This window comes from Pongo abelii, chromosome 5 (assembly GCF_028885655.2).
Source record: "Pongo abelii isolate AG06213 chromosome 5, NHGRI_mPonAbe1-v2.0_pri, whole genome shotgun sequence".
Classification (NCBI taxonomy): Eukaryota; Metazoa; Chordata; class Mammalia; order Primates; family Hominidae; genus Pongo; species Pongo abelii.
In genome coordinates this window covers 133463954-133490452 of record NC_071990.2, presented here as the reverse complement: position 1 = coordinate 133490452, position 26499 = coordinate 133463954, and the positions used below count along the sequence as shown (strand labels likewise).

Genomic DNA, 26499 nt, shown 5'->3' with positions numbered 1-26499 from the left:
TGACTTCTTTCTCCTTAGTCCATTGTAACTTAAAGGAAAACTTTCACAATGTCTGGAGCCCTTGACATCCTGCAAATGAAGGAGGGGGATGTCCTCAAGTTTCTTGCAGAAGAGACCCAATTAGGTGGCACCAACCTTAACTTCCAATAACAGAATACCATCTTTTTCCTGTACTTCATTCACCTGTGCTGTGATTTATAAAATGCCCTCACGGAAGCAGCCAGAGAAAACTTAGACTCAGCTTTTGTGCTTCTCTTCTCTCAAAGATCATAATTATGCCCTAATTATGTTGGTTGTTCTCCAATGCCTTCAATTTATTATTTTACATGTTCTGTACTGCTTTTATAATTGTTTGCTGTAGAGGAGTTTGTCCAAGTGACCCCATCATGGAAACTGAAGTCTTCAATATAAACTTCATTACATAGAATGCTTAGAGGCTGAGTTGAGCTTTCATGCAGAAGCAAGCATAAATATATGTATCATGATACAGGCATCAAAAGAGAATCAGGTACCCTTGATACAAATTATCAAGTTAAATACCTCTTCCTAGTAGAAGTGGGGAAGAGCAAAAAAATCTGGATTGTTAAGGGCTCTAAATGATAGATTCTTTACTAGGAAGGGTATAGGATGCAATCAATAGGGCAGATGTAGCAGAGTATATTTATTCAATAACTTGCCCTTCCACTCTGTCTGTGGGTCTTTGAGCAAGGTACCCATTGCCTATGGAGTCAGCTTCCTCACCTATAAAAGGAAAGATAGGTTCCTTTCACTCTGTAGAGACTTGAGTCCTGCATAAGTGGTGAGCCCAGCTCTAGTCCCCTCCCTTGCACAACTAGAGCTCATGCAACAACTAGAGCTCTCTGTGCAAGTGTAGAAACTTGGAAAGCATAAGACTACATGATTCCAAAGATTTTTTTACAACTCTACAAGTCTCTACTTCTATGTATATGTTTAACTAGATAAGAAAAAAAGAAACCGTCAACTTTTATAACCAGAACCAAAAATGAAACCATTTTAATGGTGCTTAGTTTTTGCAGATTTCCTGCACAAATTCCCAAGACCCTCATAACTTTTAAATCATATACTTAGTGAATATTTAATCCATGTTTTAAATTCATTTACCAAGAATTTATCACAATGATTATTTTCTAAGAACTAATGCCACATTTAGAAAGACTTCTTAGTCTATTTAATAAATAAGTTTTACCATAAAGCCTATGTTTCAAAGCAAGGTCATTTAACTTAGTAACTAAGCTGCTAATTAACCTGGCTTATGAGGTTTCTACTAAGTGAAAACATTATTCTTCTGTTTCTCATTAAATGGCCCTTATCATGAGCTAATAACATTTACAAGATAGAGCACTGAGATGTTCTTCTCCATTGATTCACAAATTTTTTAGTATTTTAATTTGGTATAGTAAATATTGAATCTCCCTTGATAATATTAACTATTAAATATAATAATATCTAACATCTGGGGGGCACTGCTATATCCATCAACAATATTCTAACACTTAAAACTACATTTCACTGAATTCTCAAGTCAACCCCCAAAAGTAGGTTCTCCTACATTCCTTATATTCCAGAGAGACAACTGAGACACAAGCTGTCACTACAGTGAGGGGCAGAACCACCCTTACCAAGACCGCTGACTCCAAAGCCCAGACTTGGAACTACTGTGCTCACAGTTGCACATCTACAACTACTATAGGCAAAAACCACAGCTGTAAGTTGGAATTCAATTTATTATTTTCCATTTATTTTTATTGTATTCAGAGTATATTTCTCCACTATAAAAAAGACAGGATGATGTAATGAGAAAAGAAAAGAAAAAGAAATGCAACAGAGACAGAGCTAAGTCAAGGGTCATGGTACTTAGCACTAGTTCTGCCACTAACTAGCTATGGGGCTTGGGACAAGTCTTTACATATATATTCCAAGAGTTAAGGAGGGAAAAAAAAACCCTCTCTACTTTTATCATATAAAATTCATAAGGGCTTTAGGGAATTATGTCAATTGTATTATTAATCATCAAATACTGGTGTGATTTATTATTGCTGGAGAAATAACTGTAAATAACACTTATGCTTTAATTTCTATTATACTGTCCTAAACTGAGCTTTTTAAAAAAGAAAGAAAAAACTATTCTAAGACAGTTTAGAAATGGTTTCTGTTGTTTCAAGGGACTTTTCCTATAGATAAGAGTAAAATTATGTTTCCCGTATAATCATTCTTCTTAATTACACTGCAGCTTCCTAAAGATGAACCACACCAAATAAACTCTAGAGACCATATTTAGAAGATAAGGTAATTTGCAAACACCATTTTAAATTTATTCATCTTATAGGACAACATGTGCCTTATCTCTTGTTTTCAGGAAAAAGGAAACTGAAATTAAAAGTACTTATTTTTGCTATATTTATGTCCAATAAAAATCTAGTTCACAAGGGATATACTAAAACGGTCAGACTTGGTTAGTATGTGATCATATGCTTGAATTTCCACAAGTATTGTTTATGTCTTTCACACCTTACTTTTTTCAGATCAGGAAGACAGTTTCTGTCTGTCACTTCTTTATCCTATTACCTGAAACCAAAGTACATGGTGTTACTTTCACAAGCTACAAAGAAAACTCTTACTACTAAATTGGTTAGTTTTAGCTTCAAAGTGGAAATGATCTTAACCTTTTATTCAGGACTTGCCCAGATAACATTATCCACTAGCATCTATAAATGTAGAAATTTTATAATCATTTAGGTCAACTTCGTTTTAATAAGTCATCCCAATAAAATATGTGTGTTAAATACTTCAAACTACCTTCCTTTTGGGTTGGGGAAAAAACAGACATTTGACCTCATTTTTCATTTTTTTTTCAGTTTTTGATAAGGTATAAGCATTAAGAATTAGTCCATAAGTCAAATGAGTATAAAATTAAAAGAAAAAGAGCCACTAATTTTAGTGAATTTTCACTTTGGTTCACTTTCAGTTTAATGTCCTAGTTTTTTTTTTTTTTAATACACTCACAAAACATTGACCCTGTATTTAGTTTTCCCCACTCATCTTCCAATTCAATTGTTAGTTCTGCTGCTTGTCTGATATAGCAATCCTTCACCTTCATAACATTTGGAGAGTTGCAGAATTCTCTACTTTGTAATGCTCTCAATGAAAGTGACTCCACTACCTTTTTCCATATGTAAACACACCACATAAAAGACATTTACCTAAATGATTCTGCAGAATTTACGAGCAGTGAAGCTCAAAGTTTATATTCATGCATAACTCCTAATATTCTAATTTGGAATAAAGGGAAGATAAATCTGAAAAGGATGCCTTATTGAGTCTGCAAAGTTCTGCTTTAATGCCCCGGCATTTGCCACCCTTTGTGACTGAATTTCCAAGAGTTACGTGGAGTAGGACATAATTCTACATGTTAGAAAAAAGAATGCTATATCTCCATGCTTTTGAGGTACCAGTTGACTCAAGAGCAGCCTGACCCAACCAAGTGAAATTCAAGTCAGTTCATAGTTATAAATATGCAAAACATATTTATATGGAGAAAGGCATATGGAGAAAATAAAGACAAGCACAAGCTGGGCCTGAGGAGTTTCTAGGGAAAATAATACACTTCATAAAAACTTCTTGTGACACAAAAATCCATTTGTGCTAAAAGTAATTAGTCTCCCCTCTCATTTTGTGTTTTATAACTTCTCTTCCAAATAGGATTCTGAGAATGGAATATTATTGCTATTAATCAATCCAAGACAAATGAATTATCTCTAGCCTCTGACTGTATAAAGGATTTGTCCCACAGTAACTACTTTTGCCTTATATGTAAATTCTACATATTACTAGAACATTCTGGTGGGACTTGAAAACTCATAATCAAATAAATAAGGATTTCGTAATAGATTCCGTTGTATTTGTTACAAACAACATTGGTAAGTTTTTGAAAAGTACTTCAAAACTAATCAGTCCCTATTTCTAACCTCAAGGTCACAATAATCAACTACTTAGTTATAGGAATTCTAAAAAGAAGTTTTTTGAGTGTTAAGATGGGCATTTAAATGGATAGTTATTAACTTAAACTTTGAATGAACATCATGTCTTCATTAACATAATTTTTTTAAATTCTACTTTAAGTTCTGGGATACATGTGCAGAACGTGCAGGTTTGTCACATAGGTATACATGTGCCATGGAACATAATTATTTTTAATTTGGCTTTTTAAATTTAGAGCCAAGGGTGTAATATGAAAGTAATGTGATAGTAAGCCTTTATGCTGGTTTAAAGGAAAGTGTCATGAACATTTCACGACTTTCATAATTCCTTCCAAGTAGACAAGAAAAAATTGTAAGTCTTTCTTATTGTGCAACCAACAAAAAAAAGTACACTCTATTGATACAATGGTTACTAAAAAAATTAACAAAAAAATCCTGAATTTAGCCTTTCCACTTCATATTTTCATGAAATTCTAACACTGTAATTATCTTAAATCTATATTGTAATGAAGTATTTTTTTTTCTTTTTAAGAATCACATACTCATTCATGTATTCATTTATCTAACGATAGGTAGGTCTTTAAGCACTTTAGAAAGCATGGTGCTTTGTTCCTTTTGATATATCATATTACCTGACAAATATGGATAGTTCACCATATCCTCTTAACTTTACAAAAGGCTGTGTGGTATCTGGAAAACCTATGGAATTTGGGGAGTTAGAGCTACCTGGCTTCACCACTTATTGGCTCTGTGATGTGGACGTGATACCTAAATAATCTTTGCAACCCTCATCCCCATCTATAAAAAGGAAGTGACCCTGAAGGGTTGTGTGAAGATGTGACTTAACCTATGTAATCAGTCCAGCACAGGTCATCAATCAACGGTGCCACTACTGTTATTATTCACATATGTGAGGGCCGCTCCTGTAAATTGATGTAAGGGGGTGGACCTGTATTGCAGCAACTCCCTTCTTCCTCCAGAGCACATGGACGGCCAAAGGGAAACAGTGTGTATAAAAACAGAAGCCATCCACCAATCCCCAACCGCTGCTTCCTAGACTGTACATGAGGGGTCGCTGGGAAAGTAGCACAGTATGGTGGGAAGTCTGCAGTCAGTGGGGCTCCTCTGCCTGCTATGGCACACACAAGACTGTGTCACTGAAATCTGCCTGCCTTTGTGCACTCTAAAAATGAGTGGTTGTATTTCTTCAATTGACCAGTATTTGGACCAAATGATCTCTAGAGTCCCTGCTGTCCTGATGCTCTCACAGTCAATGCACACCGAAAAGGCTGCCTATAAAGTTTCAATGAAAATATGAGACACACAGTAAAGGTCTGCCACAATTAAAAAAAAAAAAAAACCTATACAATAGGAATAGTTCATTAATGATAATGTACATGCTATCTTATAATTTACATTGCATTTTTGTGACTTTCAGTTTTTCTTTTTAACACATCTTTTGTCTCTAAACTGACATAATTCCAGTATTTATTTTTTCAGTTAATTTTCTGAACACAGTACTTAAAAGCCAAATTGCCAGTTTAAAGCCAGATATCTGACAACACCATCATTAGAGATTACATTCGTTCTACAAACACTCAACAAACTCTCAAGGGATGAGGCATTGAGGTTGGCACTGAAGACATGGAGACGAATGATTCAATTCTGCTCTTGTGAAGCCCCCATCTGGTAAGGTACACAGACAAATCCCCACACAGTCAGAGAAAGGCTGTGGAAAGATAAGCACCTACCTGAGTCTGGAGAGCCACAAAAAGAAAGTGACATGGGTGCTGAGAGCTGATGAATGGGTAAAAGTTGGCCAGACTCTACAAAGATATAAAGACATGAAACTCTTGCTAAAAATCACATTAGTGGGTGGCTGGGGGTAGATAAAGGCATTGGTTAATGAGCACAATCATACAGTTAGGTAGAAGAAATACATTCTAGTGTATGGTAGCAGAGCAGGGTGATTATAGTTAACAACAATGTAATATACATTTCAAAATAGCTACAAGAGAGGACTTGAAATGTTTCCAACATATAAAATGATAAATACTCGAGGTGACAGACACCCCAAGTGTTGGACATCACCTCGAGTATTGATCATTTTATATGTTAAATATTTTGTTAAATATATGTCATATTTTGTTACATGCGGAGACTGTGTAATGAGATCATTACACAGTCTACGCATGTAACAAAATACCACATGTACACCACAAATATTTGTATCAATTAAAAAAATCACCATTAGTCTTCACATTAGCAGTGTCCAGTGAATGCACCCATTACTAAGTGAATGAATGAATGAATGAACAAATGATAAATTTGTGAGCTAGCCTCTCAAGTAACAGCTTTAGCTATGTTTTTTTCTCATCAATATAAATATTTCCACTACTTCATAGTGATTGGATGTCCACTGTATACCAAGCGTCATTGTAGGAATTATGGAGAATCATAAAAGAGGGTCCCTGAATTCAGTACATATTTATTGTGCTTTGTATTTTTTCCATATGCCTGGCATTTTGCAGGTTGTGGAAAGAAAAAAATACATACATACTGTTTATTAAAGAAAGAGGAGAAACAGAAGCCTAACAAAAATTAAAGTATTACTAATTCTTAGTTTTGAGGCTCTCTTCATTTTACCCTGTAAGTCAGTAAATGTCTTCTTAACATTCTCTAATCCCTGAATTAGTATAGAGCAATATGTTTGTTAGAGATGTGTGTGTGTGTGTGTGTGTGTGTGTGTGTGTGTGTGTGTATTTCAAAAAACTAGAGGACTGGAAATGAAAGCAACATATTCAACATTAGAATAAAAGAAAGAAGAAAAAATTAGGATTCTGGCTCTTACAACGCAGTCCCTTCCTTAATCTTTCAATCCCCATGTTGACCCAGGTCAAAACGGCCCATTTACTCTCTTCCATGTGCCACAGCATCCCCAAAGTCAGGACTGTTGTCCCGACTACTAAGGTCTGAAATGCCCATGCTGCTCCTCTCTTCTTCATCCTTTGGCCCAGCTGTGTCCATAAAAAATGTCAGGCTGGGTTTTTTCCGGTTGGTTATTTCTTCCTTTGTGGAACACTTAGTGCTAAATCCTTCTATTTCCACTTAATGACCTCCACTGACTCACTGACACTTGAGCAAGAGCTCTCAAGCCTCATGGCGTGTGGCTCTATCATCATCTGTGCCTCAAAGTTCCTCAGAAATTCTAATTTCAGGGTCATGACATGTTGCATTACACCAATCCTTCAGAGTTTTCTGTGTCCTGTGGTTCTCAAGTTACACAATTGCGAGGACCACTGGTTGAACTTTTAGTCCATATATGTCTTGTTTCTGCAAATAGATCATAACCTCCTTGTAAGCAAGAACCAGGTATCTTTTTACATCTTGCTGTGTTTAACACAATGTTAGAAATAGACCAAATGCTCAAAATATTTGTGACTTATTTATTTCATTGAGAGGTAAACAACAATAAATGACTCACTGATTTTTAATTTGGGACCGTTTAATACATTTATTAGTCTGGAAGCATTTCACACTAAGATCCTCTTATGCCTAAGGTTAGGCAACTTTGACAGCCACACTGATTTTTAAAATTCTATCAGCCAGTCAATCAGCAACTTTTCCTAAACACCTACTAGTGCTACTAGCCAATTTTCTAGATAATTATTTACTTTAGTAAATATGGTTAGAATAAAATAAACATGGTATTTCCTGATATTCTGAAAAACATAAACTTACCAGGTATGAATATATAAGCCTCAGAAATTTTATTTATATGATCAATAAATACAAAATATTTACCTATGAATTGATATAAATAACTATTTTATAAATTATCATAGTTCCTAAGACTTTAGTAATTATGCAATTTTAGCCAAATTATATAATATTTTAAAGTTCAAGCTAGTCCCCAAACTTTACATAAAAAATTCATTCAATGGTAGATCTGTTTGTACTAGATGCTATGTGAGAGCTATTCACAAATACTCAGAAGTCAACTTCCAAGAAAAACCTTAAATTACCTAAATACTTAAGAAAAAAAATGGTAGCAATTTGCCAGTAAGCCCTCCTATGATCTTTGATATCTTTAAATCAGAAGACTTTCTATACCCTTTCCCTTTCAGAATTTTAGAGGTTTTAGAAAGTCTTTGCCCCAAAATGTCATTAAAATGTTATCATTTTCTATATATTCCATTATGTTAAAAAAGGTTGAAAAGCATTGCTCTACCCTAATACTATAATAGAATTAGAAAATTATATAAATAGTTACATCATAAAATTTCAATATGAAAATAAAATTATGTCTCTCTCACACTGGTGAAGTCTGTATGAGCTAGGACATTTTATGGTACAATATCAAGAACTTTTTAAAATAGGGTTAGGGGAACATATTGGCTCATGAAATTAATAAATTGAGTGATGCAGTAACTTTAGGCAAGGCTTGATTTAGTACCAAAAATAAGGTTTTCTTCTGTGCTTATGCTCTGTATTTCACTGCAGTACTTTCATTCTTAAACTCCACACATTCGTCTCCCAGCAACCACAGGTGCTCCCAGAATGTCCAGAGCATCCCCAGACCTCACATCTTCACACTACCTCCCTCAACTGCTTATTCAGATAGTTTATGCTGATTGGTGTTCCAAGGATACACATACATGCACACATACACACGTACACATATATATAATAAATACATATACATTTACATATATAATTTATATATATAATGATATATATATATCTCTTATTTCCAAGATGTCAATTAGACAGTAGAATAAACTTCAAGATGAAGACTAGAATTTTTTTTTTTATTTATTATTATTTTTATGATTGTGGTCTGGGGCAGACACAGGCTATTACAGCAACCTATAAATTTTACTAGAAGAGAAAGAAAGCAAAGGTGGATTGTACTATTTGGACTAAATACCTCACAACATTAGGGAGGAATGATCATCAGATGGCCAGGGGCACTGATTGAGCATTAAAGAAAATAGAATGCAGTGGCAGTTGTGGCTGGGTGCTTGGAAAAACCACCAGCCCTCCACCTGAGGGGAATTACCCATGCAGGATCTTGACATAAAATGAAATGGAACGGATTTTAAAATACCAAGGGCATCACATCCAGTAACGATAAAATTACAAAATTTTTGTTTCACTGTGAATGTGTATGCGTGAGTATATATTTACTGGACCAAACAGAAAAAAAGCTTCCTACTAGAGTCAAAAGTTTACTAGGGTTGGGCATGACAGCTCACGCCTGTAATCCCAACTCTTTGTGAGTCTGAGGCAAGATGATCACTTGGGGCCAGGAATTTGAGACTAGCCTGGGCAACATAGCGAGACACCGTCTCTACAAAAAGAAATTAAAAATTAGCCAGGTGTGATGGTGCATGCCTGTAGTCCTAGCTACTTGGGAGGCTGAGATGGAAGAATTGCTTGAGCCCAGGAAGTCGAGGCTGCATGAGCCATAACCACTGCACTCCAGCCTAGGCAACAGAGTGAGACCCTGTTTAAAAAAAAAAAAAAATAGTTTATGTGATATGAACATACTTACCCACTGCTCCAAGTGCTGGAGAGCAATCATGAGCAACTTATAAAGCCATGAAACAGCATGATAAAATTTGTAAGTTATTCAAATGCACTGGTAAAACCAAAGAATAGGGCAGGAGCCGTGGAACTGATAGATAAGAATGGAGAACATAGAAGCCAAACAAAGGCTCTTATCTTAGAGGTAATGGGAGCCACATAAAGGTTTGGTTTTAAGCAGGTGAATAAGCACCGTAGATTGATAGATTTCTCAGGCAGCAGTGGAGAGAATGAATTGGAGGGCAATAATGTGAGCCAAAAGACCAGTTAATAGCAGAAAGACTAATTCAGTGGTCCAAGCAAAAAATGTTGAGGGCATGATGTGTTAGAAAGTCATCATGAGAGGTAGAGTCCACAGAGCTTTATGAATCATCAAATACAAGGACTGAAAGAGAAAAAAGAATACAAGACAACATACAAGCCTCAGTATGGAGTGACTGGGAAGACAGTGTTCTAATCACTAACATGGGGGCACATCTAAAGGCAAAAGATTTTGAAGTAGAGATGAGTAACAAATTTAGTTTTTACTATGCTTACTTTAACATCTGAATAGGACATTCAGATTAATGTGTTGTTAATAGCACAAATGAACTGAGAACCGAGTTTCTGGTTGGGATCCAGACAGCAGGCAACCATCAACAATGTGACAGAAGAAGAACATGTAAGAAGAGGACTAGGGACAAAAGACTACAGGTCACTCACATCATAGGGGTAGGCAGAGGGAAATGAGTCTGCAAAGGAGAGCAAAGGAAATGGTCAAAGAGATGGAGAGAATAGGATTCAACTAAATACCTACAGAGAGATCAAATTGTATGAGAGCTGAAAATAATCCACTGGATTTGGCAACAAAGAGGTTATTTGGTGATAATTTGCAGTGCCATGGTCAGGAGCTTTATTACAATGGGTTGAATGGTAACATGAAGGTGTGTATTTGGAGACAGTAAACACAGGGGATTTGTGTGCCACTGTGTGAGTATGGGTGTGTTTTAGGAGCTTCAGTGCGAAAACAAGCAATGAAAAGAGGATGTTAAGACAATGGGAGGGTTGTTTTATTTCATTTGTTTTGGGGTTTTTCTTTTTTATGTGAGAGAAATGTAGCCATGTTTATAGGTTGGGAAGAAGAAGCTGCTAGAGAAAAACAAATTGAAAGACAAGAGAAAATGAAAAGAAAAGAGAGCACATGGTTCCATAAGAGATGTAGTGCCACAGGTTCCAAAGAACACATGGTTCCAAAGGTGACATGGTTCCATAGGTTCCAAGGAGCACACGGTTCCATAGGAGACATGGTTCCACAGGTTCCAAAGAGCACATGGTTTCACAGGAGACATGGTTCCATAGGTTTCGAGGAGCACATGGTTCCATATGTGACATGGTTCCATAGGTTTCAAGGAGCACATGGTTCCATATGTGACATGGTTCCATAGGAGACTTATGCTTTTGGATCTAAAGCCCAAGTGGAGGTCTGTCTGAACCAGCACTATTCTGTTGAACTTTCTGCAAAGATAAAAAGGTTCTCCATGCCATCCAAACAATAACCGTTAGCTGTACATGGCTACTGAGTATTTGAAATGCAACCAGTACAACTGAAAAACTGAATTTTAACATTGGTTAATTTAAATTAAATAGCCCTATGTGGCTAGTGGCTGTAGAACTGAACACTGCAGCTCAAACTAAAGAAGCGAACAGGAAGCTGAGAGCCCATCAATCCTGGGGACAAAGGCTGGAGTTTTTCATGCCTGGTAGTCTCATGTAGAAAGGAAGGCTGATCAGCAGGGAGGCAGAGGAGGGGTGACAGGGTAGGACCCTGGAGGGAAGCAGTTAGGCTTGGAAGGGACACAAAAGAAAGGATGGCAAAGAACTGACAAGAGCAACTAAAAGCACAACATAGTAGAACTGAGGACACATCTGAGACTAGAGACCACAAATGTATGGCAGACACTATAGGAACAACTAAGGTAGGCACTGGCTTGAAGAAAGGTCATGAGGCCAAAGGCCAGAAGTGTAACAAGGGGCTGTTGACATAAAACAGTATGCCATGGAGAGAGAGGAAGCAAAACCGTGTGTCCAGGAGAAAAGGCAGGGGCAAGAGACCAAAGTCACAATCAGGTCAAAACATTGATGTGAAGAATAAATGAGCAAGAGAGGCCAGGCGCGGTGGCTCACACCTGTAATCCCAGCACTTTGGGAGACCAAGGCGGGCGGATCACGAGGTCAGGAAATCGAGACCATCCTGGTAACATGGTGAAACCCCGTCTCTACTAAAAATACAAAAAAATTAGCCAGGCGTGGTGGCGGGCGCCTGTAGTCCCAGCTACTCGGAGGTGAGGCAGGAGAATGGCATGAACCCGGGAGGTGGAGCTTGCAGTGAGCCGAGATCGCCCAACTGCACTCCAGCCTGGGTGACAGAGCGAGACTCCATCTCAAAAAAAAAAAAAAAAAAAAGAATAAATGAGCAAGAGAGAGCAGGAGAGGACAGAAATGTAGGGCTGTATTAGTCTGTACTCACATTGCTATAAAGAACTACGTGAGACTGGGTAATCTATAAAGAAGAGAGGTTTAATTGGCTCATGGTTCTGCAGGCTGTAAAGGAAGCATGACTGGGGAGGCCTCAGCAAACTTGCAATCACAGCGGAAGGCAAAGAGGAAAGAGACACGTCCTACATGGCTGGAGCAGGAGGAAAAGAACAAAGGGGGACACTTTTAAACAAGCAGATTCCATAAGAACTCTGTCATGAGACAGCACCAGGGTGATGGTGCTAAACCTTCAGAAACCACCCCTATGATCCAATCACCTCCCACCAGCCCCACCTCCAACACTGGGGATTACAATCTTACATGAGATTTGGTGGGGACACAGAGCCAAACCATATCAAGGACCCAAGGGGATTGCAGAAGTTCTATGAAATGGCAGGGTGTATGGCAAATCCTGACTAGCTTAGAAGAGACAGTCTAGAGGAGCTTAGAAGTGAGTTTGGATAGTGGTTTGGGTGGATATTGGGGTAACTTATGATGGTGGCAGGACTTCGAGTGTGAAAACCAGAAAAAAAAATATATATATGAGATACTATACACACACATTATGTATACACATATACATATATACAGTATATATTATAGGAAAGCTGACCAATTATCTGCAAAGATGATCCACTCCCAAAGGGAAGAGTCAGGTTGGTACCATGATCAAACCCCCCAGCTTTTAAGAACATCCATTTGGTTTCTCTAGGAACTTTTGTTGTATTTCTTTTTCTTCAAAGAGGCAGAGAAAATAACCATGTTTTTGACTGTCAGTGTTATAATATTAGGTCGCAGCTTTTGTAGCTATTAAATGCAATTGTATTATTCAAAGGGATATTTCATTTTCCACTTGCACAGTTCTCTCTATTTTGGAATTGTCTCCTCTAGTTATTGAACTTAATAAGCTTAAATGCCCCCATATGTACAGAAAGGGTTCAGTATTATCCATATTGTGAGGCTGTATGACATCATTGTATCCAAGCCCTTTCATGCTCATTTTACACAGACTAGCACTTTCTCACTTTCTTTCTCTCTCTCCCTCTCTCTTTCATTTCATGACTTTAATGGCAAAAACTAGAAACTTAACATTTTCTCCATTCTCCTACAGCATCAATATTGCCCACATGCGTGTGCACACCCACACATTCACCCATGGGGACGTTTTCCAGACACAGCTTTTGCAACTATCACAAAATTAATAAATCCTATATTAAACAGTGCCCAATTTTTTACTATAAATATTTCTACTTTCACATAGGTATTAATCTAATCTGTTTAGATGCTTTAGATATGGACGTTTTTAATAATAATGATAATTGGTACCAAATTACTTAAACTGTATTTCTTGCTGCTTTCAAGAACTTATACTCCCCCCTGTGGCAATTTGATGACAAAAACAGAAACAAATAAAATAGAAAAAAACAGGATCCTGAAGACAGTATCACAATTCATAAATCATTCACAAGTTCAAAATAACGGTATGTTTCTTGCTAGAAAAAGGCTGTCAATACAAACTCTCATGACATTCTTTTTTTTTTTAAGTGTAATCTGCATAATATATGACCGTGAAAACTACTGAGCTAAGTGCTAATATGTAGTAAATGTGCTAAGGCAGAAATTTAGTATCTAAAAATATTCAGAGATGAACTAAAAGGACAGTTTTATTTTACTTTAATGAACATTTATTGAGTGTTTAGTCTCTGACAAGCATTGTTCTAGATTAGGATTTTTTGGTATTTAATGCTTGCAAAATGTACCAACAATTCTATGAAATCTTATGAAGTGGGTGCCATTATTATCTCCAGGTTAACAGAAGCAGAGACTTAGAGAGATTAAGTAGTTTGCTTAATGTCATGCATTAAGCCATATTAACATTTAATCATATTATTAAATAGAGAAATAGAGAAAAAAATCTCTCCTGAAATGGTGAAAAAGAGAAATACAAAGTACAGCAAATTCTATATTCAGATCAATTTGATGATATATCTATTTCTAAAACATTCTAAATCAAGATAAAAATTAGACCTCACTCAATCCAAAATGGTGGCTAATTTTATGAAATGCTTTGAACTATAAAATTAGCTTATTTTAAGTGACGAAATTTCACACTAGAATGTCAAGCTACAATTGTTAAAAATCTTGTTTAATCAATTAAATATGAGCCAAGTTTATTTTGGCAGATTTTATTCTTACGATCTTGAAAATAAAGCATAAACACCAAAGTTTTTTTTTTTTAAAAGATGTACTAGTGTCTTCCCCACCTCACTGCACCTTTGCTTTTCTAGGCCTAGCTTGGTGGAATACTGGGCTGCCAGAAACAGTACAACAGGAGTATTTCCCTACCACCAGCAATGCCAGGAAAAATAAGGAAGTCCAAGTAAAATGACCCCCTGCAACACTTCAGTAAAGGATGCCAGGTGATGTAGCTATGACATAAATACATTTGGTGAGTTGCTTCTGCCTTGTAGTATCCTGCCCTCACATGCAGTCTAAGAATTCTCCTCCTCCTGGGCGCTTACGGTAGACAAAATGGCTTCCAGATGGCCGTTTCTGCTCAACATAAGGTCATTTTCCCTTCTTGGAAAGTTGGATATGATGCATGAGAAATACAGGAGTTTAGACTTCTTGAGTTCACTTTAGATGAAGGCCAGGCTTCAGTGTGTAAAATGAGAACACATGAGAGAAAAGTGGTAACACCACACTGTGGGTCCCCGCTCTGGGGGAGGCTTCAGAAGCTGGCCAGGAAAAACCAGCTTGACCCATGAGGGATGGGCCTGCCTCGAAAGCAATCAAAGCCAATCAGGGAGGATACGTTTGACTGTGGCAGTGCTCAGCCCTACTGCAAAGCAACATTGGTTCAAAGTCCATCTGAAGCTGGACTGGAAGTTTGCTTGCTTATCTTCTGAGCTGAAAGCAAATAGTAGGAGCCTCAGGAATCAGTCAAATACGGAAACAGCAGGGAAAACCACGATCAAGTAGAACCAAGATAGAGACGTTAGAAATGATGAAAATGCCACAAAAGATTCAATTGGACAAAATAAGTTTTTATCATCTGTATGTGACAAATAGCTTAATAGTGATATTATTTCCAGACATTAGCAAGTAAATGGTTATATGAAATGTAATCCTGTAGTTGTTAACTTTCACACACATGTGCAGGTCAGTAAGAAAATTCCCTCATTATAACCCCACCATTCCTAGACAACCCTGTCTCTCTGCCATGTGTAGTTATGACAAATCGCATTCCATTAACAACATGAAACTAGTTATGATTCAAATCAAATCCTTCCATGGTTAAAGGAGAGAGGGAGAAAGCTGTAAACCTGAAAGGCAAAGCATATTCAGTTTGAGGAAAGTGCATTTTCAGTTAAGGCAAGTTCATAAAATAAATATCAATAACATGGCAGGACATGTTTATTAGGGGATACTCGTGAAAAACCAATGTTGATAGTAGACATTGCTTCAGTGCTGATGGTTTGTCCCAGACTCTGTCATGATATTTATCCCTAAGGGTAGCTTATCAGTGAATGATACAATTATTCAAGAAGACCTTCATGATGTCTGTGGTTGGTCCCAGTCTCAGCCGAAACAAGACTGCATAGGGTTAGACTGAACACTTTCAGTGAGGGCTGAGGCTGACATCAGAGCAGAGCACACCCTGATATTAAGCCTCCCAAAGCATACCCATCATCTTATTCATTTTTTCCTTTTTTAGCTGCATCAGTTAGTTAGTGGATAAGAAGAACATATCTGTCTGCATAGCAACATCACAAAAATCTTAATTGTTAAAAAAAAAAAAAAAAAAGCAAATCTAAGCCCAAGTTTCTCTACTAATACAGGTCAGTAAACATTTTCTTTCTACTTCATGTTTATCTCAGACCACAGCACAACACAATACTGACTGCCAGTTAGCCCACAGGTGTTTATATGCCTTCTAGGGTGTGTCCTTTAAGAGTTTAAGATCTGAGATAACTATCTTAAGGACACACAGTGTTCAGAGATCACCATATATAGAATGTAAAGAAAAGAAGCCATGAAGTTTGGAAGAAAAGGCAAGGGGTGTGCTCTTTAGAAGAAATGAATTCAAATTCACTTGTCCCTTCTCCACTTGTAACCAGGCTTGTGTATGTTAGCATTATTGGACCTCAATATGGGTAGAATAATACCTAATGGGATTGTTATGATAATGAAGTAAGATGGTAACCGTGAAAGGGCTTTGTAAATTAAAAATTTCTACATAAACAAAAGAGAATGCAGTCAAAATTGTGAGTATCTATTTTAGGCACCCAGACAGAGTTCTAAGAAGCGTTCCTGCTAAATTGTTCAGATAAAATTGGCATCGTGCATTCTAACGTCAAATTAAACCATGCATTAGCTGACTTTTACTTCAAATCTGATGATGTCAGGATTTTAAATAGAATGTGGTTTTTCCTCACATGTGGTGAAAGTTCTGACTTAGAAGATAAGATACCGTCTCAAAAAGCCTTACGCAGGTGCTCAGATTTTAATATATGATTCCCATAGGCATGGTTATTTAAAGATTTACACACAGGAAAATAGTTTAGAAACTCTTTGGATGATTTGAACAACTTGGTTTTTAGCATTCTAGAACATACTGGCTACCAAGTATTGCTTTTACCAAGTTTGCTTTTAATTTGAAAACTTACTTGTCACCATCATGGTAGCACAGTTCACATTACAAAATGAAATGAAAGAAAACTGTCAACCCAAATACATGTAAAGTGTTAAAGTCTGTAGCATCATATTAAGTAAAATGCCACCTTGGTTTCCAAGAAATACAAATCTAAAGAAAATGTGATGGACACAAGCAATCGTAATTTTTTAGTTGTTTCTTTATCATTTGCATACCACATTCCTATTAGTGATAAGTTACACATTTTTCACTGAAGAAAGGAAGACTGTTAGGAACTCCCTAACTCTCCCCACCCTCCAAAAATGAATGAAAACTATGAACATATAATGGAGATGAAGGGAGTAGATGCCATCAGGTGACAAAAATAAGCTGAGCATAGAATTTTGTTTTAGGTATCCTGAAAACTATGATTAAAATGCATGCCCACATTATCATCGAAGTGACAATATAAGGTATATAAGAAGCATAAGACACATTTAAAAGTTTCATTTGTGGCCTGGCACAGGGGCTCATGCCTGTAATCCCAGCACTTTGGGAGGCTGAGATGGGCTGATCTCTTGAGCTCAGGAGTTCGAGACCAGCCTGGGCAACATGGCAAAACCCCATCTCTACAAAAAAAAAAAATTTTTTTAATTAGCTGGACATGGTGGTGCACACCTGTAGTCCCAGCTATCCCAGCTACTCGGGAGGCTGAGGCAGGAAGATCACTTGAGCCCAGGAGGCAGAGGTTGCAGTGAGCCAAGATCATGGCACTACATTCCACCCTGGGAGACAGAGCCAGACCCTATTTCAAAAAGAAAAAAAGTTTTCATTTGTTAAATGTCTCTATCAATCCTGAACATCTAATCTAATAAAATAAATAAATAAGAGGTAGGATTTGATTTTCTTTGAGCTCTCACCTAGTTTTAACACTCTAAAACCCATGCAGAGTTGGACACTGTTATAAAATCAAACTGTGACGGGCTTTTACAGTCAATCTGAGTTGGGCTTAGTTTTAAGAGCAAGGAGGAGCCATTGAAGAACGGAAGAGAAGGGCAATTTTAAAACTCTAATACCTTTATGAAAAAGTGCTTTCATAAATATTGTCTCCTTGAGCTGCACATTAACTGTGAACAGGTGGGAAATTTCAGGCTCAGAGAGAGTAGGTGTCCTCCCTGAGGTCACTGGCAAGCAAATGGCAGGTATGGAGCTCACACCTTCACCTCCTAGCCAGTCCTCTAGGCTCTCCCTAATGGTATTCCAGGGAGTTTGAAGTTGTGAGAAGGGACCTCAGGACTCTTGGCTAGAGGTGGGAGCACATTTCCAGAGATGAATGATGGGGTCTGGCTTAATCTGCACCCCTTTCCCACCCTGCAGCAGAATCCCTAGGAATACATTCATGTATATTTCACACTAGTCCTTTCAAAATATTTATCCTTTCACTTACTTCTATTATTTGAGATAAGATAGCTAGTCCCAATTCTGTCTTCCTCTTAAACCTATTGATCGGGTGTCCCCAAATCACACATCTTAAGGAATGCTTATTTCCTCTGTTTTTCATTCCCACTCACTTAAATATCACCTTAAGTATCACCAAGGGGATGCTTCACATTCAGCCCTGATGAAGCAAGGGGCTGTAAATACTCCTGGTTGCTAAATGGTGATGAATTTGAGATTCTAATCTGTGAAGGAGAATGTAAGAGACCACCAGGCTCATTCCTACCTAGCAGCATCCTTAGCTGGCACTATCTTAGATGAACAAAAGCTGACTAGAGGCAACACAGGATTCTAAGTAAACTACTTCTTTTTTTAAAAAAAAAAAAAAGAGTCTAATTAACAAAATAAGTGAAACAAACAGTAAGTTGAAGGGATATCATCTTACAAAACAAAACTTCTTTTCCTTTCTCACCCCTCTAGCCTCCAACTCTATGGACAAGCGAGGAACAGGCAAACATAAAACACAAACCACATGCAACGACCTTGACTGCCTTCTGACAAATACCTTTGCATTAGAAAATATCCTAAGAAAGTCAGAGAACTAATTATAAGGAGGAAAAGGCATGAAGGTAATGAATGTAATTTAGATAGTAAACATCCGCGTTTATCTTCCCCCCCATGAACTCCCAGCGAGTACGCCCTCTCCTTAACCTTCATCTTAAGCAAACAGGAGGTCATGTAAGCCAAACCAGGGTCCCTGAAGATTTCAGAATAATATTTATTACTATTTTACAAAAAGCTTCTGGGATACCTTTTTTTTTTTGGTAGAATTAATTTACATGATCGAATTTGAGGCACGCTAGAAACATCAGAAACCTCCCCCTGACCCACCATAAGGACAAATCGCTCACTGTCCAGATGCCCATATACGGCCAAACTTCCTATAAGTCTGACAGCTCCGTGTATGCATTGCGTATGGGTCTTGGCTCTGAGTCACATTCCTCCGGTATGTTTCCCCGGGAGCTTTGATTTCCGCTTTGAGGGCTGGCACTGACTTCTACTTGCTCTTATAAGAAAATGTCTACAACTAAAAGTTGAAAATGTGCAAGATTCCTTCTTTAAGTACACAAACACTCCAACTCTGGCCACTTTTCTGTAGTCCTGCCAGGTTTTCTCTGTGTCTGATACCTGATCAAGAAACCTTTTTTTTTTTTAGGGAGGAAAAAACAACAAAAAACATAAGGGAAGGAATGTAATACATCCACAGCTGAACATCTTACAAGACTTAACCAAACGACCAGTACAAATGATGCCCTAGTAGACACACACACATACCTTATATAGCTTGGTAAACAGGACTCAGTGGCCAGCTTAGTTAATTCCTCATTTTACCACGAGGAAAAAATGCTCTCTAAAAGGCATTTGCTAGATAAATACTTGCTTACAAGTCAAAATTAGTGCATCTTAACCATTTTGCACACAAATTCAAAGACCTTTTTCTCCCAACTCTGACCTGCTGTCAATCAAAAAGGCTGGGGTAAGTCAAAGTTGGATGAAGTTATAAGAAGCCACTATTTCCCACTTTACCACCAAGGCACACACAAACATTTGCTGAGTCATTTATAATAGTGCAAGAATTCAGATTCCATGGCATGAATTAAGGATGGAGTATCAGCCTTTCCCTTTGAGTTTCCTGGCATTTGATGGTCTATATCACAATAAAAACATACTTCTGAGTCTGTGAATGTCTCGGGTGTCTTCTCTCATTCTCTCTCTCTCTGGGTGTGTGTGCATGTGTGTGTCTGTCTGTCTCTGTGTCACTCTCTTAATAATAGTCTTTTATTTTAACTCCTTCAAAAAGAGTTTTGATCATAAAGCCTCAACCTAACCTGATAATGCACAGAACCTTTTTCTATCCTGAGATTTCATATGTTCTATATATTTCAATATGCTTATTTTCTCTTAAGCAACATTAAAATCATCTATTTGGAACTGACTATAGATTTTTTTGAGACTTCGAGGGACTATGAGAATTTTATAGTAAAACCAAATTCTTTCTCTTGACATTTTTAACAACAGAGCAGAATGGTTATATACTTATTATACACAGAGAATGAAAAAAAAAAATCAAGAAAGACTGAAAAAAATAAAGCACCAATTCCCTGAGAATTTTCATCTACTCAGCCCTCACTGAACCCTATTAAATTAAAAAATTATGATTACTTTCATTTTTTAAATGGAAATGGGGATATGACTCCTACGTGTGACTTCCCTGAGATCTGTGAAAGGCAGTTCCAAGAATGCAACCTAGGTCATCCAACTATAACCCAGTACAACAATTTATCCCCTCTATGAATGAGTCTCCCTGCTGCATGCATGAAGATGTTGGTGGTAGCTTTCAGACTCTCCTGAGGATTCAGAAATTCCCCACCCCTTCTCCCACCTACCTCACTCTGCAAGCTAGGAGAGCTCACCACCAAGCCCACATCCCACCTTAGGTGAGACTCGCACTGCACATCCCTACCCTTCCCCAGCCACCACACCTTTCCAACCATTAGTGGTAGATGTAACTGGGGGTTTAGGTCTTGAAAGGTTTCACTGTGGCTTCCCACATATTTTGGACTTTTAAAATCATCCACAAGGGAAGAAAAAGTTGAGGGCCAAGTTGCCTTTAATACACATGTGGCTATTAAGTTAACTTGGAATGTTCCTTCTTTAAATAGAAACTCTTAGGCCTCTTCTTTTTGAGGAATGCTTGGAAAGGACATTAAATAACAATGATGAAAATTCTTCCTGAGCTTCAGAGGGCGCCCCCACCCCTTTGCTGGCCATTCACACTATTGACATGCAACTACACTCTGTAACATGTGGCTGGCTTAACGAGGTAATCGTGCACAGATGATATGCTCTGTGCTGAAGTTGGAGTGGTTATATTTCTTGGCTATTTTTCAACAGAATGTACTGAAACCTTAAAAATTTGATCAGTTTAAACAGGCTGTTTTCAAATGATAAATCTATAATACATTGTTTCTAAAGCCGATCTTTGCACCAGAGACAGATATGCTTATCTTGAACCCATGCTCTGAAGCATCAACAACTTACAGGAATCTACTCATTGGTAACACCAATGTCAAATGATGCGGCACTACAGAATACAAAAATGGTATGGCCCTAGAATCACTCTCTTTATATAAAATGGGAACTGGAGTTATTAACAAAAAAGCCACTAAACAACATAGATTCTAAATGAAAGCACAGTGAATTAATTGGGTCTTTAGTGAAGCTAAGTAGTCCTATATTAAGAAATGGAAATATGCTTAGGTTTATTGGCCATATTCAACATCTGCACACACCCAGGGAGAATAAAACCTATTCTTTCCTTGTCCTGACCTCAGTCCCTCAGGCTGCATGCTCCTTGGGTAATAAGAAGTCACAATCACTATTCACAGATGTGTGGGGAGTCACTAAAAATATATTCTTCACTGTCAATCTTAGTTTATATCCAGATACAACGGGGTACACTGCTCTTGTTATGGAATCACATTTCTTATTTTAACAAGACAAACCAAATCCAATCCACATTTGAAGATTATAGGTCTTAATATAAGAAAATGCACTCATTTCTCAAAGACCCTAGTGAAGCTGTGTTTAAATGCTCCTAGGTGAACCCCCTTTGCATCCCAGTGTTCCCATCCTGACACCCAGAGCCCCTACCTACCCAACACAGAATCATTTGCTCTGATAGAACAATGGATCCCTTTTTCTGGAAACATTGATGGCCACTCGTCCCTTGTCCTTCCCTATATAAAACTCCTACATATATTAAGAGAAAACTAAGCAAGAGTTTTGGAAATCTGCACCAGGAGACTGCATCCTGAGTCAGACCCCTGTCTTTGTTCTCTTTCTTGTCCCAAAACCGTTACCTCAAGTGACAAATGACCAAATCTCAAATATAGAATTCAGGGTTTTACAGGTAGGCATCTTGAGGATTTCAAATGGTTAAAAGCAACTCAATCCTTTTCTGCTCTTTGGAGAGTTTCAAGAGCCTATAGCCTCTAAAACGGAAATCATTGCTAAGGGTTGCGGGAGGGAGAAACCTTTTCGAATTTTTTAGGAATTCCTGCTGTTTGCCTCTTCAGCTACCTACTTCCTAAAAAGGATGTATGTCAGTGGATAGAACAGGGCAAATTTATTCGAAAAAGAAATAAGAAATAATTGCCAGTGTGTTTTTAAATGATATGAATCAGGAGTGGTGCGAAGAGGACAGGGGAAAAAAAAATTCTATTTGGTGCTGGAAATACTGCGCTTTTTTTTTTCTTTTTTTTTTTTCTGTGAGCTGGAGTGTGCCAGCTTTTTCAGACGGAGGAATGCTGAGTGTCAAGGGGTCAGGATTAATCCGGTGTGAGTTGATGAGGCAGGAAGGTGGGGAGGAATGCGAGGAATGTCCCTGTTTGTGTAGGACTCCATTCAGCTCATTGGCGAGCCGCGGCCGCCCGGAGCGTATAAAAGCCTCGGGCCGCCCGCCCCAGCCTCACACAACAACTCTTCCCCGCTGAGAGGAGGCAGCCAGTGCGACTCCACCCTCCAGCTCGACGGCAGCCGCCCCGGCCGACAGCCCCGAGACGACAGCCCGGCGCGTCCCGGTCCCCACCTCCGACCACCGCCCGCGCTCCACACCCAGCCGCTTCCCGCTCGCCGCCACCGCGCCCTCCGCCCCGCTCGCAGTGCCAACCATGACCGCCGCCAGCGTGGGTCCCGTCCGCGTCGCCTTCGTGCTCCTCCTCGCCCTCTGCAGCCGGGTAAGCGCCGGGAGTACCCGCTGCGGCCGGCGGCTGCCAGGGAGGGACTCGGGGCCGGCCGGGGAGGGCGTGCGCGCTGACCGAGCGCCGCTGACCGCCCCGTCCTCCCCGCAGCCGGCCGTCGGCCAGAACTGCAGCGGGCCGTGCCGGTGCCCGGCCGAGCCGGCGCCGCGCTGCCCGGCGGGCGTGAGCCTCGTGCTGGACGGCTGCGGTTGCTGCCGCGTCTGCGCCAAGCAGCTGGGCGAGCTGTGCACCGAGCGCGACCCCTGCGATCCGCACAAGGGCCTCTTCTGTGACTTCGGCTCCCCGGCCAACCGCAAGATCGGCGTGTGCACCGGTAAGACCCGCAGCCCCCGCCGCTAGGTGTCCGGCCGCCTCCTCCCTCACGCCCACCCGCCCGCTGGAAAAAGAAACCGCTCGGACTGAGTTTCTTTCTCCAGCTGCTGCCAGCCCGCCCCCTGCAGCCCAGATCCCAACTCGCATCCCTGACGCTCTGGATGTGAGAGCGCCCCAATGCCTGACCCCTCTCTTCCCTTCCTCTTCTCCAGCCAAAGATGGTGCTCCCTGCATCTTCGGTGGTACGGTGTACCGCAACGGAGAGTCCTTCCAGAGCAGCTGCAAGTACCAGTGCACGTGCCTGGACGGGGCGGTGGGCTGCATGCCCCTGTGCAGCATGGACGTTCGTCTGCCCAGCCCTGACTGCCCCTTCCCGAGGAGGGTCAAGCTACCCGGGAAGTGCTGCGAGGAGTGGGTGTGTGACGAGCCCAAGGACCAAACCGTGGTTGGGCCTGCCCTCGCGGGTGAGTCGACTCTTCCTCTAAGTCAGGGTCGTGATTCTCTCCCAGGGAGGGAGTCCTAACTGTGCCAAGCGAACGGGGGAAATATCTTATCCAGGCGTTTTACATGGTGTTTGTGTGCTCTGCTCTCGCAGCTTACCGACTGGAAGACACGTTTGGCCCAGACCCAACTATGATTAGAGCCAACTGCCTGGTCCAGACCACAGAGTGGAGCGCCTGTTCCAAGACCTGTGGGATGGGCATCTCCACCCGGGTTACCAATGACAACACCTCCTGCAGGCTAGAGAAGCAGAGCCGCCTGTGCATGGTCAGGCCTTGCGAAGCTGACCTGGAAGAGAACATTAAGGTACATGTTCTGCTCCTATTAACTATTTTTCACAGGCAAAACAGTGGATAGGACCCAACTTAGGGCTGTTGCCATGCTTGTTAGTATAAGCCCGTTATCTCCAAAACTATCTAACCATTGAGCTGTTTTGCTGGAATGAGAGCTTGTGTAATAGCAACCACCAGTTTTCCACTACGAAATCTTCCACAGGGTTAGTTAATTCAAGACATTCCAAGAGAGGCCCTGGCTATTTTTGGACATAGCAAATGAGACTCAAACTTCCTCCCCTCAAAATATAAACAGAAGTCAGACAACAGAAGACTAAAACACAGAGGGTTGAAGAAAGCCACTCCCTTTGTAGAGTCGCTGATTTTTTTTTCCTCTCTCTTTTCCCTTGTCTTCCTTAGAAGGGCAAAAAGTGCATCCGTACCCCCAAAATCTCCAAGCCTATCAAGTTTGAGCTTTCTGGCTGCACCAGCATGAAGACATACCGAGCTAAATTCTGTGGAGTATGTACCGACGGCCGATGCTGCACCCCCCACAGAACCACCACCCTGCCGGTGGAGTTCAAGTGCCCTGACGGCGAGGTCATGAAGAAGAACATGATGTTCATCAAGACCTGTGCCTGTCATTACAACTGTCCCGGAGACAATGACATCTTTGAGTCGCTGTACTACAGGAAGATGTACGGAGACATGGCATGAAGCCGGAGAGTGAGAGACATTAACTCATTAGACTGGAACTTGAACTGATTCACATCTCATTTTTACGTAAAAATGATTTCAGTAGCACAAGTTATTTAAGTTTGTTTTTCTAACTGGGGGAAAAGATTCCCACCCAATTCAAAACATTGTGCCATATCAAACAAATAGTCTATCAACCCCAGACACTGGTTTGAAGAATGTTAAGACTTGACAGTGGAACTACATTAGTACACAGCACCAGAATGTATATTAAGATGTGGCTTTAGGAGCAGTGGGAGGGTACCAGCAGAAAGGTTAGTATCATCAGATAGCATCTTATGCAAGTAATATGCCTGCTATTTGAAGTGTAATTGAGAAGGAAAATTTTAGCGTGCTCACTGACCTGCCTGTAGCCCCGGTGACAGCTAGGATGTGCATTCTCCAGCCATCAAGAGACTGAGTCAAGTTGTTCCTTAAGTCAGAACAGCCGACTCAGCTCTGACATTCTGATTCGAATGACACTGTTCAGGAATCGGAATCCTGTCGATTAGACTGGACAGCTTGTGGCAAGTGAATTTGCCTGTAACAAGCCAGATTTTTTAAAATTTATATTGTAAATATTTTGTGTGTGTGTGTATATATATATATATGTACAGTTATCTAAGTTAATTTAAAGTTGTTTGTGCCTTTTTATTTTTGTTCTTAATGCTTTGATATTTCAATGTTAGCCTCAATTTCTGAACACCATAGGTAGAATGTAAAGCTTGCCTGATCATTCAAAGCATGAAATGGATGCTTATATGGAAATTCTGCTCAGATAGAATGACAGTCCATCAAAACAGATTGTTTGCAAAGGTGAGGCATCAGTGTCCTTGGCAGGCTGATTTCTAGGTAGGAAATGTGGTAGCCTCACTTTTAATGAACAAATGGCCTTTATTAAAAACTGAGTGACTCTATATAGCTGATCAGTTTTTTCACCTGGAAGCATTTGTTTCTACTTTGATATGACTGTTTTTCAGACAGTTTATTTGTTGAGAGTGTGACCAAAAGTTACATGTTTGCACCTTTCTAGTTGAAAATAAAGTGTATATTTTTTCTATAAACGGCTTGGTTATTAATTTATCCTTCTAAACATTTCTGAGTTTTCTTGAGCATAAATAGGAAGTTCTTATTAATCGTAAGATAATTCACCAATAATTTTCTAAATATCTTTTATTATTCTATATATTAATAAATTGATTATTCCATAGAATTTTTATGTAAACATACTTCACACTGAATCAAGTATCACAGACTTGCAGGCATACACACCACATTGACTACACAGCCGTTTTTTTTGTTATCGTCACAGAACTTTATAGATATTTTAATTCAATTCTCTCTAGATTACTTCAGTCTCCATTAACCCTGTTGTATTACACTTGGTCCTTTTGCCATTTCTACCTCTCTGGCCATTATAGGTTAATTCCCAACCCTTCACATCACAAACTAGTCTACTTGCCTTGCACGTGGAAAATGTTTAAATTTTCAAAAAAATTTATGCTCTAGGTCTGTTTCTAGACTTCATTACCTTACTGTTAAATCCGAAAATTATGAAATGAAATCCTCATTTAAATGGAGCTATTTCATAAGTCTTGTTTTGTATAATGCTGTTTTTGGTTGCCATGATAACCAATGACAAATAGATGGCATAAATAGAAAAGGGAGGATGAGCAAATCTT

The 26499-nt window shown here is 39.3% G+C and overlaps 1 protein-coding gene across 1 annotated transcript; it reads left to right on the top strand.

Annotated features, from left to right (window-relative positions):
- The first annotated feature begins 22204 nt into the window (after positions 1 to 22204).
- Positions 22205 to 25881, top strand: CCN2 (cellular communication network factor 2). The gene is made up of 5 exons (XM_002817364.4): positions 22205 to 22973; positions 23088 to 23310; positions 23522 to 23773; positions 23905 to 24116; positions 24503 to 25881. Exons 1-5 carry the CDS (start codon positions 22908 to 22910, stop codon positions 24797 to 24799), a joined length of 1050 nt encoding a protein of 349 aa, XP_002817410.1. The 5' UTR covers positions 22205 to 22907; the 3' UTR covers positions 24800 to 25881.
- Positions 25882 to 26499: the final 618 nt, after the last annotated feature.